Source organism: Hypanus sabinus, chromosome 20, assembly GCF_030144855.1.
Source record: "Hypanus sabinus isolate sHypSab1 chromosome 20, sHypSab1.hap1, whole genome shotgun sequence".
In the NCBI taxonomy this organism is placed as follows: Eukaryota; Metazoa; Chordata; class Chondrichthyes; order Myliobatiformes; family Dasyatidae; genus Hypanus; species Hypanus sabinus.
Genome location: NC_082725.1, coordinates 40,641,415 through 40,658,282, shown reverse-complemented (window position 1 = coordinate 40,658,282; position 16,868 = coordinate 40,641,415). Strand labels below are relative to the sequence as shown.

At 35.4% G+C, this 16,868-nt stretch overlaps 1 protein-coding gene across 1 annotated transcript in view; it reads right to left on the bottom strand.

Moving 5' to 3' along the window:
* Positions 1-16,868, bottom strand: part of LOC132378208 (collagen alpha-6(VI) chain-like) — a 126,204-nt gene that overhangs the window by 27,650 nt on the left and 81,686 nt on the right. The window contains 5 exon segments of the mRNA XM_059944918.1: positions 8-70; positions 8,904-8,966; positions 12,166-12,228; positions 13,596-13,631; positions 16,553-16,606. Of these exon segments, the coding sequence (XP_059800901.1) occupies positions 8-70; positions 8,904-8,966; positions 12,166-12,228; positions 13,596-13,631; positions 16,553-16,606 (279 nt within the window).

Sequence of the window (16,868 nt, the reverse complement as noted above, 5' to 3'; positions counted from 1 at the left end):
CACAAACCTTTTGCCCTTTGAATCCATCACTTCCTTTGTGACCTCTGAAGCCTTTATCTCCAGTTGAGCCCTGAAACACAAATCAAAGTAATATTAAAAATAAAGCATGGATGGGCATATTCGAGTGGGAAAGCAAATTGTGCAGAAGATATGGAGAGTCTGCAGAGACATAGATAGGTTAAGTAATGGACGTGGGTTTGGCCGATGGCGTACGATGTTGGTAAATGTGAGGTCATCCACTTTGGAAAGAAAAATGGAAGAGCAGATTATTATTTAAGTGGTAAAAAACTGCTGCATGCTGCTGTGCAGAAGGTTTCGGGAGTGCTTGTGCAGGAATCACGAAAGGTTGGTTTACAGGTGCAATAGTCTATCAAGAAGGGAAATGGAATGATAGCCCTCATTGCTAGAGGGATTGAATTTTGAGCAGGAAGGTTATGCTGCAACTGTACAGGGTACAGGTGAGGCTGCACTGGGAGTACTGAGTGAAGCTCAGGTCCCCATACTTGAGGAAGGATATACTGGCTTTGGAGGCAGTGCAGAGGAGGTTCACCAGGTTGATTCCAGAAATGGGGGGTTTGAGTCTGAGGACAGATTGAGTCGCCTGGGACTGTATTTGCTGGAATTCAGAAGAATGAGAGGAGATCTTGTAGAAACATATAAAATTATGAAAGGGATAGATAAGATAGAGGCAGGAAAGTTATTTCCAGTGGCAGGTGAGACTAGAACTAGGGAACATAGCCTCAAGATTCAGGGGAGTAGAAAGGAGATGAGGAGGAACTTCTTTTCCAAGAGAGTGGTGCATCTATGGAATTCTCTGCCCAATAAAGCAGTAAATATATTTAAGACAAGGTTGGATAGAAGTTTGCATAGTAGGGGAACTAATAGTTATGGGGAAGAGGCAGGTAGGTGGAGATGAGTCCATGTCCAGACCACCCATGATCGTATTAAATGGTGAAGCAGGCTCAATGGACCAGAGGGCCTGCTTCTGCTCCTATTTCTTCTGTTCTGATGAGCCAATAATACAAGAGCATCAAGTTAGAGGGCCTTGCCCATCAGATTCCTGCAAAAGATGAGGCAATGGGGTAAAATCCAATGTGTATCGTTCTGAATAGTATGTTTCTCTTGACTGTTCAACAGTAGTGAGAAGGATTCAGTGTGAGATTGTAGGTAAAAAAGATAAAGTTGAAACAATTGCATGAGCTGTGATTGTATGAGATATGGATTTAGAATGGAAGAAACCCATCACTTAATCTGAGAACAAAACGTTAAAGACACTCAGACACTCAGTCCCTCAGTATATTATAAAACTCACTATCTGCATTTAAAGCAAACAACTCTGATGTTCCTTTTAGCACCGTGCACATCTTTGGAGTATTTATACAGTAACTACTTCACAGCCAGTGCAAAATATCTAAGCTATAAAATGTAAAATGATTCCAATTTGGTGCCTTTGAAAGATTTTAGGAACTTTTTTGTCAAATGGCCCAAAACACTCCAAAAGTTTTTTTTTTCTGTAGTGCTTCAAAGAACAAAAGAGAAAGAGATTGTGGGAGGTTTTAAACAGGGAATTTCAATCTTTGTTTTAAACTTAACAGCTGAAGGCATGATGGTCAATGGAAAAGCAACTAAATTTGACAAGTCCAAAATTGGAGGACTGGAGATACCTCAGGGGATTCCAGCATTTCACGAAGTTACAGGAATAAATTGGGGACAACATCACGATAGGAATTTATAAAATGTGTATGAATTTAAAGCCAAGTCAGTGTTTAACTGTGAACCAACCTAGTCAAAAAACATGGGGATAAAGTGTGGGTAGGATAATTCAAATCTAAGTACAGGAAGAGGAATTTAGTATCAACTCAACTTTGCAAGTAATGAATATGGGTGCTCACTAGGAGTGTGCTAGAATTGTTCAGTTTAGAACTATTTGTTAGAATTGGATTCTTGTTTCATGTTTCTGTGATATAGCCAGAGAGGCAACATCTGGATAAAACTATGGAGGGACCAGTATGGATCTTTGGTGAACATGAAACTTAACATTCACAAATGTGAAGACTTTTTTATTTGTCGATATATCTCCGGTTACTGCTTTTATTTTATTATTTATTCTTTTTTAGTCCAACAAAAAAGCAAGCATTAATCTGTCACTCATTCCTGGAGTACTAAGGATCAAACACGGGGGTGGAGTTTCAAGATGGCGACGTAAACATCTGCCTTTTAGGCGCTCTTCATTTTTTCAACTATAATCACCCTTTAATCAAATCTTTTCGAACTTATCATATGAGTTGCTACTTCTGATTAACTTTTTTTTTCCTAAAACAATATTTGATCTAATCTTGTCAAAATTAAAATGGCTATAAGCAAGAAATCGTCTAAGGATCCTTTATCCATCGACATAATTTCTAATCTTCTGGATGCTAAACTTGCTGGTTTGGAAAGCAGGTTAGAAAGTAAATTGGAAAGTAAACGGGGAAGTTTGGAAAATAAGCTTACCATGAAAATATCTGAACTTGAAGCAGTTGTTAGATCGCTTGATACTAAGCTTCAATCGCAGGCATCAGATATTCAGCGGCATGAAGATAAGATCATGACTCTTGAAAAATCAATTTGTGAAAAAGCACGTACAATCGAAGCGCTGGAGAAGAAGATAGAGTCGACTGCTAAAACTATAGATCAGTATAAGTTTAAAATTACTGATCTTGAAAACCGATCTCGCAGACAGAATTTGCGTATCATCGGATTTCCCGAAAAAGTTGAGTCCAGTGATTTAACTGAACTTTTCTCTAAATTATTGTGGGAAATTTTCGGTGATGAAGGTTTGCATACTAAACCTGTTATCGACCGCGCTCACAGAGTTGCGAGATTTTCGGCTGTGACTGGTAAATCACGAGCGGTGATTGTTCGCCTTCATTATCCTCAGGAGAAAGAGCTTTTAATTCGATTAGCTCGTAAAAAAGGTGTGATTTCTCACAATAGCAACACATTTCGAATTGTTGAAGATTATTCATTCGAAGTAATGAGAGCGAGAATTGCTTTTAAACCAGTGATGGCAGAGATTCATTCGATTGGACTTAAACAAGCTTTAATATATCCAGCGAATCTTAGAATTACGTTGAACGACAACAGTCAGCAATTTTTTAACACTCCGGAAAAAGCGAAGAAATTTGTTGAAGAATATCGATCTTCTAGTGCAACTTGAACTATGTGTTATGTTGAAGATTTTTCAGAGAGAGGATGCCATTTCATTTTAAGTTTTAACCTATGAAGCTGGGTTATAACTTCTTATCCTGATCTACGGGTCTGGTTTCTTTTTTTTTACTGTCATCATTGTTTATAGATGTTCTTTTAATTTTTATAATTTTTTTTATTCTTTTTTCTGTTTCGGATATACACGTTTATATTTTGTAATAATGATTTACTTTTTTTTCAAGATGTCGTTTCTTCTTCCCATAAGACCTTGCTTTCTGTAAGCATTTATTTGTTTGCCTGTACTTAGAAATGGGACGAATGTTTTGGATTTTTTGGTCTTTTTTTTATATATTGTAGTGTCTATTAAATCCTTTTTTTAATCCTATTTTGATAACATTTTTTATTAAATTTTTTTGATAGATTGCTGAACTTACATCTATATTTTGTAATATGGGTTTTTCAAAATGTCGTTTCTTCTTCCCATAAGTCTTTGCTTTTGAAACGTCATCTTTCTTGTATTTGAACATGGAATTTTTTTAAAAGGTATATTACATTTTCAAATTTTAATGTTTATACTTTTTTTTATTAATGATTGTTTGTTTTATTATATTATTTTTTTCATTCTGACTGATGTATATTTTCTCTTTGCAACCCTATATTTAAATCTGGGTGTTATATAGTTTTTTAAAATCTTTTTATGGAGCTGCCATCTTGAAATGGGGGTAATGTTAGTGTTAGATTATGTGCCTGCCACTTGGCTTTCTTTCGAGGGGTGGGGGTAGGGGGTAGGGATCTTTTTTCACGCTTTTACATTTTTTTTTTGCTTTTAGTTTATGGGCCATCTTTAAATTATTAATATTGTTGAGGTGTCATGTTCTCCAGTTGCTCCTGAATCAATTTTCCTTCTTCCTGAATTATGGGTTATGTGTCTTTTTAACCTTTTATGATACACACAACTAATATTGGCATGATGGATAAATCTATTAACTTTATCTCTTGGAATACTAATGGTTTAAATCATCCGATTAAACGTAAAAAAATATTTAAAATATTGAACGCTAATATTATTTTTGCACAGGAGACCCATATTAGGAGGGAGGATAATCAACATTTTTTTTAGGTTCTGGAAGGGTCAACAATTTCACTCGAATTGTACCGTCAAAATTAGGGGTGTGTCTATTTTTATAGACCCCTCAATTTCGTTTACACATCATGAAATTACTTCTGATCCACAGGGCAGATTTTTGTTGATAACTGGTTCACTTTTTAATCGAAAAGTGGTTCTAGTTAATATTTATGCTCCAAACTTTGACTGCCCTGAATTTTTTAAACGTTTGTTTACTTCCCTTCCTAATCTAAACGAATATATATTGATAATGGGTGGAGATTTTAATTGTTGTTTGAATCCTTCGATGGATAGATCTAAACCTATCCAAACTCTTCCAAATAGATCAGCCTTACTTATTAATTCTTTTATGGTTGATACGGGAATTACTGAAATATGGCGGTTTTTGAACCCTAAAGATAAAGAATTTTCATTTTTTTTTCACATGTATATCATAGTTATTCTAGAATTGATTATTTCCTTATTGATCATCGGTTATTAACGGATGTTATTGATTGTAAATATGATTCTATTACTATTTCGGATCATGCACCTTTGAAGTTATCTATTAAGATTTCAGACTTTTCCAATAATACTAGATCTTGGAGACTTAACGCTACTTTGCTTCAAGACCCAGAATTTATCACCTACATAAAACAGCAAATTGACTTGTTCTTCTCAACAAACTATACTGAAGAAATTGACAGAGGAATACTTTGGGACTCTTTTAGGGCTTTTATCCGTGGACAAATTATCTCATATTCCATTGGTAAAAGAAAACAAAGATATTTAGATATTGCTTTATTAGTGGATAAAATTAAGGAAATTGATAAGATTTATTCCGTGACTCCTACCAAAGAACTTTATAAGAAGAGAGTTGAGCTTCAAATGGAACATAGCTTATTATTATCTTCTTCAATTGAAAATCAATTAATTAGGACCAGGGCTCAATTCTATATTCATAGTGATCGAACTGGTAAACTGTTAGCTAATCAATTAAAAGCTATTTCGACTAAGCGACAAATTATTAAAATTCGTAAACAAGATGGTAATCTAACTACTGATCATAAAGAAATCAATAACACTTTTCAAGATTTTTATAAATCTTTATATCAATCAGAATTTGATGCTGACCTGTCCATGATGGATAATTTTTTTAACAATTTGAATATTCCTAAACTGACAGATGAAGATCGTAGCTTGTTCAATGCTCCTATCTCTATGGCCGAAATAGGAGAGGCTATCTCATCAATGAATTCAGGGAAAGCTCCTGGCCCTGATAGTTATATTGTAGAATTTTTTAAAACTTTTTCTTCTTTGCTTTCCCCTTGGAAATCTTTAATGATGCATTTGCTAAGAAGAGATTACTCAATCTTTTTATGAAGCTACTATCTCTCTAATTCTTAAAAAAGATAAAGATCCTACTTTATGTGCATCTTATCGCCCTATATCATTATTAAATGTAGATTCTAAGATTCTTACAAAAATTTTAGCCATTAGATTAGAAAAGGTACTATCACAGATTATTTCAGAAGACCAAACTGGTTTCATTAGGAATTGGTATTCCTTTTTTAATGTTAGAAAATTGATTAATATAATTTATACTTCATCACCCACAACCCCAGAATGTGTTATTTCATTAGATGCTGAAAAAGCTTTTGATAGAGTTGAATGGATATACTTATTTAATGCATTGAGAAATTTTAATTTTAGCCCTAATTTTATATCATGGATTAAATTAATATATTATAAACCTGTTGCTTCTGTTCTTACAAATAATTATAGATCCTCTTTTTTTCAATTATCTCGTGGTACGAGACAAGGTTGTCCCTTAAGTCCTTTATTATTTAATATCGCATTAGAACCTTGAGCCATTGCTATTCGTGAATCTCCTAATATTTTTGGTATTACCTGTAATGAGAAGTTATACAAGTTATCACTTTATGCTGATGACTTGCTGTTATATATTTCTGATCCTGACAGGTCTATTCCCGCTATTTTATCCTTGTTGGCTCAATTTGGTAGTTTTTCTGGTTATAAATTAAACTTGGATAAGAGCGAATTATTCCCCTTAAACGCGCAAACTTTATTGAATGACAGGATACCATTTAAAGTTGTTACTGATAACTTTATCTATTTAGGTATAAAAATTACCAAGAAATATAAAGATTTATTTAGACTGAATTTTTTACCTATGCTTCATCAAATTCAACAACTTACTACAAGATGGTCTCCCTTATCCTTATCATTAGTTGGTCGGATTAATGCTATTAAAATGCTGATTTTACCAAAATTTTTATATTTATTTCAAGCCTTATCAATTTTTATTCCTAAATCTTTTTTTGACAACATTGATTCAAAAATTTCCTCATTTGTGTGGCAAAATAAAAACCCCAGGTTAAGTAAAAGGCAGTTACAAAAATCTAAAAAAGATGGTGGTTTAGCTTTACCTAACTTTAGATTTTACTATTGGGCGAATAATATTCGTAACCTAATGTATTGGAAATTAGATTTGGATTCACCATTGTGCCCACAGTGGGAAAATTTGGAATGCGATGAGGTAAAGGGATATTCTCTATTCTCCGTTCTTGGTTCCTTTCTTCCTGCTGATTTAGTTAAATTCAATAAACAGATATCTAATCCTGTTATCCAACATACATTATGAATTTGGTTTCAATTTCGTAAGTTTTTTACTCTGAAAAACTTTGTTCTTGATAGCCCTATTTTACTTAATTTTTTTTTCAAACCTTCCTTGACAGATCAAGCTTCTAGCATATGGAAAAGGAAAGGTATAATATGTTTTCGTGATCTTTTTTTTGAAGGTACTTTGATGTCTTTCAACCAACTTTCCAACAAATTTAAATTACCTAAATCTAATTTTTTCAGATATCTACAAATCAGAAATTTTTTACATAAAGTTCTACCATCTTTTCCCAATTCAACTTCAATGGATTTCTCAGATTTGATTTTTACCTTAAATCATTGTCAGAAGGGATTAGTAGCTTTTATTTTTAATATGATTATGAAGATACAACCAGAAATATCAGATAGAATTAAACAAGAATGGGAAAAAGAACTTCGATATAATATATCAACAGATAAATGGGAAAAAATTTTACAAATGGTTAATTCCTCTTCTATATGTGCTAAACATGCTTTAATACAATTTAAAATTGTACATAGAGCTCATATGTCTAAAGATAAGCTTGCTCGATTCTATTCTCATATTAACTCTGAATGTGACAGATGTCATTCAGAAGTGGCTTCATTGACCCATATGTTTTGGTCATGTCCCACTTTACATAACTATTGGAAGGACATATTTGCTACCATTTCCTCAATTTGGAATATCGATTTAAAACCTCATTTTATTACTGCAATTTTTGGTATACCAAATGAGGATGGTAATCAGTTTTCCCCTTCAATCAGACGAATGATTGCTTTTGTAACATTAATGGCCAGAAGGTCTATATTACAAAACTGGAAAGAAGTAAATCCTCCTACCACGTTTCAGTGGTTTTCTCAAACTATTTCTTATCTGAGCTTGGAAAAAATTAGAAGCACTATTTTTGACTCATCAATTAAATTTGAAGAAACTTGGGGACCGTTCATTCGACATTTTCATATGAATTAATTTGGCCTTTTCCAGACCTTCTTTCTGCTTATTCTTGTTCAGGTATGGAGTTCTGGAGTTTTTTTGACACTATCATATACTTATAAACTGTTATTATTGCCCATGTTAGTTTAGTTTAGTGTTTTTTTTCTCAATATATATATTTTTTTTTAATATTTTCAATTTTTTTTTCTTTTGACAATTATTTTTGTTTTTTTTCATATATAATTATATAGACTTGATTGATTAATGTACTTTTTTTTGTTGATGTTTAATAGGATATTGTTATCTTATTACTAATGCAATTTCAAGTCTATTGTATTCATAACCTATTCATTATTATGTTATGTTTATATATATATATGAAACTCAATAAAAAGATTGAAAAAGAAAAAAGAAAGGATCAAACACATTGGAGGATCTCAAATTGGAGGAAAGTTAATTTGGGTATGATAGATTTCCTCTCCTGAATCACATAAGCGAATATTTAGGGGGTTTCCATCAATCCAGTATTTTTTGATTATCATTATTTGTGACAGAATAGGTAAAGATGGAACAATGCATCTCATTGGCTTTTGTTGAACCTTGCAGTATGCAGATTTAATGTCGTCTATGACTCATAAAGTTTATTGGGAACAAAAAGCATTAGGATGTTGTGAGGTTGTGAAAAGACTTTTCCAGGTGCCATTCCCTGCCATCTTTACTGTTTAGACGTTTAAGGGCCATTGGCTTGTCCATTCTACAGCATTAAACAGAATGCAAGAATGCATTCATACTCTATTTTATGCCACCTCTTTGGAAAATGGGAAAAGAAAAGTAGAAAAATGCGAACTTAGTAAAAGCTCAAGAAATACTGGTCTGATTTTTATAGTCAAGCATGCTTAGTGGCAAAATTCTCAGCAACGCTCTCCATAAAGATCAAATTCTTAGCAAAGGATCATGTAAGTTCATATTTGTTACATAATTCAATAAATTATTGACATTACTCTTACTAACCCGAGGTCCTCGCAATCCAGTCTCTCCTTTTCTTCCAGGGGGACTGGGATTTCCTCTACTTCCCTGCAAAATAGGGAAAAACAAGATCATTAATATTAGCAATGTGACAAAGATCCACACATGCTAATATTAATTATAGCTCATATCAGAAAGTGGGTGAAACACCATTCTGAGTTTCAGTAGAATCCAATCTTGTTCATTTCCATTAATTTTTCCATTATTTTGATGTAAAAAAAAGCAAGAGACAGAATTCCTGATTACTGAAATCAGAATTTACAGATGCTTAGACAGAAGAAGCTATGTGATTTTTTTTTCACTTTCATTTTGACTCCTCCTGCCTTCAATCAGAATCAGGTTTTATATCATTGGCATATGTCATGAAAATTTTTCTTCTGTACATTACAATAAATAACTATAAAACTAAAATTTCTCTAAGTATATGTAATAAAAGAAAGTTAATTTAAACAAGTAGTTCAAAAAGAGAGGGAAAAATATTGAGGTAGTGTTCATGGGTTCACTATCCACTCATAAGTCTCATGGCTGCTCCTGAAACGTTGACTGTGTCTTCAGGCTCCTGTACCTCTTCCTTGGTGGTAGCAATGAGAAGAGTGTATGTCCACCGTGATAGGGGTCCTTAATTATGAATGCTACCCTTTTGAAGTATCACCGTTTGAAGGTGTCCTGAACGCTGGGAAGGCGAGTACCCATGATGGAACTGGCTGTGTTTACAATTTCCTGCAGTTGTTTTTCCAATCCTGTGCAGTGGCCCCTCCATACCAGATGAATGGTGATGCAACCAGTTAGAATGTTCTCCATGGTACATCTGTAGAAATTTACAGTGTCTTTGGTGACATACGAATTCTCCTCAAACTCCTGTCATGCCTTCTTTGGAAATGCATCGATATGCTGGGCCCAGGATAGGTCTTCGGATATGTGGACATCGAGGAACATGAAACTGCTCACCCTTTCCACTTCTGATCCTTGATGTTTCCCTGAATTCCCCTTCCTGAAGTCCACAATTAATTCCTTGGTCTTATTGAAATTGAGCACAAGGCTGTTGCTGTGACACCACTCAACCAGCCAATTTATCTCATTCCTGTATGCCACCTCATCACCATTTGAAGTTCTGCCAACAATTGTTGTATCATTGCAAATTTATAGATGGCATTTGAGTTACGCATAACCATCCAATTGTGGGTATAGATAAAGTAAAGCAGTGAGCTAAGCATGCATTCTTGCATTGTGCCAGTGTTGATTGTGAATGAGGAAGGGAAATTATTTCCGATCTGCACAGACTGTGGTCTCCCAATGAGGAAGTCAAAGATCCATTTGCAGAGGGAGGCACAGAGGCCCAGGTTTCGGAGTATATTGATTAGAACTGATGGTGTGATTGTGTTGCACACTGAGTTGTAGTCAATAAGCAGCAGCCTGTTGCCAGTACTACAACTGTTTAGAACATCCAGGGTCATGTGGAGAGCCAGTGAGGCTGCATCCACTGTAGACCTATTGTGGCAACAGGCTAATTATAGAAGTCCAGACAATTACTGAGGCAGCAGTTAATTGTAGCCATGACCAACCTCTCAAAGCATTTCATCACAGTAGATGTGAGTGCTACTGCGATGAAATGCTTTGAGAGGTTTATAGATAATGCTATGAAGACCAATCATAATTGTTTTTAAAGCATTTTGAAACAAATGACACAATTCTGGAATGGGACGTAGGATCGGAATCAGATTTAATATCACTGCCATGTGTTGTAAAATTTGTTAACTTAGTAGCAGAACAACAATGCAATACACAATAATATAGGAAAAATAAATATGTAAATCAATCACAATTAAGTACACATATATGTATATTAAATAGATAAATTAAAAATAGTGAAGAAACAAAATGAAAAGTGAGGTATATTTCACAGTTTCAATATTACTTAGGAATTGGATGGGAAGAACTGGTTCCTGAATCACTGAGTGTGTGACTTCCTTCCTGTTGGTAACAATGAGAAGAGGCCATGCCCTGAGTGATGGGGGTCTTTAATGATGGATGTCGCCTTTCTGAGGCACAGCTCATTGAAGATGTCCTGGGTACAATGAAAGCTAGTACCCAAGATGGAGCTGATGAATTTTACATCTTTCTGTAACTTCTTTAGATCCTGTGCGGTAGTCACCCATACCAGACAGTAATACAGCCTGTCAGAATGCTGTCCATGGTAAATCTATAGAAGTTTTCGAATGTTTTATGTGACAAACTGAATCTCCTCAAATTCCAAATGAAATATAGCTGCTGTATAGCCTTCTTTATAGCTGCATCGATATGTTGGGACCAGGTTATATCCGCAGAGATCTTGACACCCAGGACTCACTCTCTTCACTTCTGATCCCTCTTTAAGGATTGTGTTCCCTCATCTTACCCTTCCTGAAGTCCACAATCAGCTTTTGGGTCTTCTGGACATTGATGTGTAATATTTGAGGGTGGCAAGATAGGCTTATGAAGGTTCTTAACATTGTGGGTGGGATCATAAGTAAAATATAAAGTGAGAAAGCAAACACGTTATGCTGAACCTTTGAAGCTGGTGGTTTGGGCTCAGTGAAGGCCGATGCCCCTATTGAGGCAACTTTGCATAGGTGCCAAGGTTTTGGAGAGAGAACAAAACATTTACAAGCCTTTCATTATATGTAGAGACTGGAGAACTTTGATGACTCTCCTTACAGAATGAGGAAGTTATAATAGTGTTGCTTAAAGTTATGCAGGCATTGGATGGAAAATATGACAAGAGAATGATGAAAATAAAGGCTGGATCCTTTAGTTTCTGTGAAAGGATTTTCTGTTTGCTAACACACTCAAAGATTAGCAGGAAATAAAACTGAGGAGGAAGCACAATTTTACCCTGACTCCAAACAATCTGGCTATAAAGTAATCAATATTAATTTTCTTCTTTCATTAGTATTCTACTTGCAAATATTATCTTAATGTATACACTTAAGTTGAGAACAAAAATTTTAAATAGTCATTTAAATTTAATGTCAAAAATCAGAGATCATGAAATTGTTTAAATATTTTAATTTAAATGTTCTACAATTGTATCTTTTTATACTCTCCTTTATTTAGCCAATAGCATTAGAGACTATTGACTAACTTACTTCAATCTCTTTAGCCAACACTGCCTATTATATAGATTTATAACTGTAAATTATTCTGTTCAAAAAATACACCAAGTTTCCAGGGATATTTTGTCTTCCACATAATAAATATTTGCATTCACCTTTTGGCCTTTGGGTCCAGGGGGCCCAGGGGGTCCTTGGATACCAGGTTGTCCACTGCGACCCTATAGGAGGAAGATCTATGTTATTCAGAAAACTAAGAAAAGTAATCATAAAGGTTGCAGAACATCGATATTTCCTTTCTTGATTTAGAGTGAAATTTGCCAATCTACGCTCAACAGCCACAGGACAATTATTCCCAAATTCCTCCTGGCCTGAACACCATGTACCCTACTAATCAAAGGAGAGGAGTAGGAAAAACTTCTGCTATTTCCGTTGAACAATCAGATTCAACTTGACCTGATATCTGTTCCCAGTATTTTCTGTTTTTATTCCAGATTTCCTGCATCTTGTTTATCGCTCTTTAATATTTTTATCCAACTGCTGTGAATCAAAATTAAGAGGTACAATCACATCTAATTACTGATAACAAAAACTGAAAACTACGTAAATATGGGATTCATTTGATAAGCTATTGAAGTTCCATATGTGGCCAATCTTCCCAGCAATAAGTTGCACATCTCATCAAATTGTGAGTTCCTCTTGAATATAGCTGTTTATAACCATTACCATCCTTCTTTTTGCATTAATTTAACCATTATCATCCTTCTTTTTGCATTAATTTAGAATTGGTAGAATAATTCAACTGATCAGATCAGATACTCATTTTGCACTGCAGAGTTATAAACTCATAAGCTTTATAAAAGTTAAAACCAGTTCTATATTGAATGATGTATGTTTCAAAGTAAGAAAAAAAGAAAGGTATATTGCATCTGGAATTTTTCCAGTTAGCAGATATCTTCCTCCCACACTGTTGTGACATAGTGGGAAATCGCGTACAGTAGCGGTTTGTTATTGCCTCCTGCTGGGTGAGTTTTTTCAAAGAGATCACATGCTCTTAAGCCAGCATGGATGAAAAGCGTGCAGGGGTGCTGGCTGGATTCGAACTAGGGACCTCCTGACCGCAGTCCAGTGATGATGCCACTACACCACCAAACGTGTCATGTTCCAAAGTACACATGATAAATAAATCTGAAATCTGAATAATTTAATCTGATGTCCAAATGCTCTGTCACTACATAATTCTGCAGTCTCAATCCATCAAAAATACATTCAGTGGCATGCTACATACCAGCCCCTTAACTTGACTTCACAGGTACCACTCAGTTTCCTGATCCATCTACTCCCAGAACAAATAAAGGCACATAGATCTTCCCCACCAAGCAGCAATCCAAGATAATATCCCCCCTTGTTTTCAAGGGACTATGGTATTGTTATTCCATATCAATACAGTGATATGCAATTAGTTTGAAATAGACAAACCAAAAGCCAATGATTTAATATAACAGACAAGATTTCTGAGAATGAACATTTTTATACCGTCATGCTTGAATTTCTTAGACTAACTTAGCACTTCAACTAATAAACGTACCTCAATACCCATATCTCCTCTCCGACCAGGTCGTCCCTTTAAAGATATAAAAGTATATTTGATTTTGCCTGTTGATCAAATCCAAGAGTTTCCATTGCAATATATAACAATATAAGGGTAACAATACTGTTGAACATCTCAAGTAATGGTCATAATTAATCTTCTGGGTATTTGGACAGCAATTAAATTTCCAGTTTCAATTTGGATTGCCTGACAGAGAAATTGTAATAGCAATAAAGGGGTCATTTTCAGGAGGGTGGCTGTGACTGTTGGGGTGCCACGAATATGGAGTGAAATGATTGAGTATAATCTATCCACAATAGCTAATGATACAACACTCAGTATCTGTGTAGATTGTGAGGAGTCTACAGACAGGTGCCGGGGTGCGGGGATGTGTGGCGGCTGTTAGATAGCCTGATGTAATGGTCAAGAACATGGCAAGTGAAATATAATGTGTGAAATCATGAACTGATCCACTTTGGTAAAAAAAAGATAGCGCAGAGTGTATTTTAAATATATTTTATATTTGAGAGTGTTGGTTTTTATGATGGGTCTGGATAAAACACTGAAAGAATATAAATTCCGAGAGCATCTGGAATCATTGGAAATCTCTCTCCAGTTTGGCTGTTGAGGCTTCGTCAGTGAACTCATTCAAGACGGAGTTACATTTATTGATGCCAAGTGCATCAAGTGATATGAATTACTGCAAAAAAATGTTGCTGAGATCAGAAAGTAAGCATCACTCAATGGCAGATCAGGCATTAACGGCAAGTGGTTAGCTTATTCTGCTATTTATGTTATGAAAAAGAATCAGTGCTCACTTAGAATCAAATAGGGTAAATAGGAATGGAGAGCACTGTAGTTTACCAATTTATGCAAAACAATTTAAACCGATTTAAAACATGTAAACAAACGCCAGCATTCAAGAGTGGAAACACGATGTTAACTACACATTAACAATAGGCTGCTTGATGGCTTGACCTGTGGAGCAAGTGTTTTGTTGCCAATTAATTCACTCTCCAGAGTGAAGTGGGCAGAATGTATCCTCACCAGCTTCTGAAGCCATTAACTGCAGTGGTTGTTGCAAATATTCAAAAAAAAACCATCACCCTTTACGAAGTTTATAAACAAAGTTGATGACAAATCGGCATACATGTCACAACCATGGATTCGGCAGCACAGTAGATACAGCAATTGTGCTTGAGAATTTGCACGTGTCAGCTAATTATTTAATCGTGATAGTATTTAACTCCATACTTGTCGTCGTAGTGATTGTCGAGACTTGGACAGAGCATAGCAACACTTGACTTTTGTTTTGCAGCGGCCTTCCCTGAGAAATTGGACTGTGGAGTCAGCTGACTCTGAAGACTCACTTTATTTGTTTAATGTTCTTTTCAGCCGCAGTGTAGGCTTTGTTTCCCATTTGAGAGTTTTAGTTAATGGCTCTGTTTGGTCTTGCATTTATTGTTTTATTTTCCCTTGAACACTGTTTGCATTAAAGTTTTGTGAACTATTGACCCACTTCAGCGTCTCTCACTCTGCACTTGGGCCATATCTGAACGACAGTGACAATACAGGAGAGAGATTGAAAATGTGGCTGAGTGGTGTCAACACAATTACATCTCACTCAGCTAAACAAAGACCAAGGAGTTTGTTGACTACAGGAGGTCCATGAGCAAGTCTCCTTTAGGAGATCAGAGGTGGAGACGGTCAGCAGCCTCAAATTCCCTAGCATTATCATTTCAGAGGACCTTTCTTGGGAGCAGCAGATACGTATCAATACATAGGGAGCTCAGCAGTGGCTCTACTTTCTTAGAAATTGGTAAAGATTTGGCACATCATCTAAAACTTTGAAAAACTTATATATATCTGTGGTAGAGAGTATACTGGCTGGCTGCATTACAGCCTGGTATGGAAACACCAATACTCTTGAATGGAAAAGTAGTGGATACAGCCGAGACCATCATGGGTAAAGCCTTCCCTACCACAGAGCACATCTACAAGGATGTGTTATAGGAAAGCAACATCTGTTATCAAGGACCCCCATCATCCAGGCCATGCTCCCTATTCACTTGTACTATCAGAAGGAGGTACAAGAGACTCAGGTACACCAGGTACAGGAACAGTTATTACCCCTTACCCACCAGGTTCTTGAACCAGAGGGAATAACTGCACTTGCCCCAACACCGAACTGTTCCCACAATCTATGGACTCAATTCCAAGATCTCTTCATCTCATGTCCTCGATATTTATTGTTCATTTTGTCTTTGCAATTTGCTGTCTTTTGCAGAATGATTGTTTGTCCACCTCAATGTGTGCAGCTTTTCATTGATTCTACTGTGTTTCTTGCTATTTACTGTGAATGCCTGTAAGAAAACAAATCTCAGGGTTGCATATGGTGACATTTATGAACTTTGACCATGTATTTTACTTTGAGCTTTGAAGTTACTAGTTTATCTGAAGAATGAAAAGCCAGCAGGGAAATGTCTGTATTACTCAGTCACAGCACTCTTGGAAATCTTCATGCTGAGGTACATTAGGGAGATTGGGAAGGTCAAACATTGTTTTTGCCTGAAGAAATCCATTCCATCTCAACAACCCTATGCAAAGATTGCTATTCTTGAAACTGAGATTGCTGTCAGTATATTATAAAAGTATGCTTTTAAGTTGAACCAGGTATTATACACATATAGCTGGATTGAACTGTTTGTTTTGAGCTCACACATAAATACTCCAAAAATTAAGTAATTAGAACTATCTGATAAGTACACACACTAGATCTGGTTTTAGCATATTATGTTGGATTCAACTAGCCAGAACACCACCAAAATGAAAGCAATTATTGTTCCCAATTTAGAAAGAAACATTATACATAAAAGAACAAAATAGATTTGTGCAGAAAATATGAAGAACTTCACACGAGTTCTAGATAGCTAATTAGAGGCAAGATATCTTACCTTATTTCCATCTTGACCAACCTTGCCTGGTCTACCTCTTTGCCCAAATTCACCCTGTAGATTAAAAAGACAGGTAAAGTTTCACTGTTACTGCAATCATAATACCAACATTTTCACATATGGAAATGAGACCATAATGAGAAATCTCACTATTCTAATGAGTGTAGTTTCAAAATATGCCCAAGTTTTGTTAGAAAATATTCTCTCCCTTGATAAGTTCTGTGACTTCCTCTGATTTATTTTATCAAGCAATTTCCTTTTTAGAAGTTTCTATCCTGCCATATGATCCTGAAGCTGAGAAAGTTAAGCAGGAACA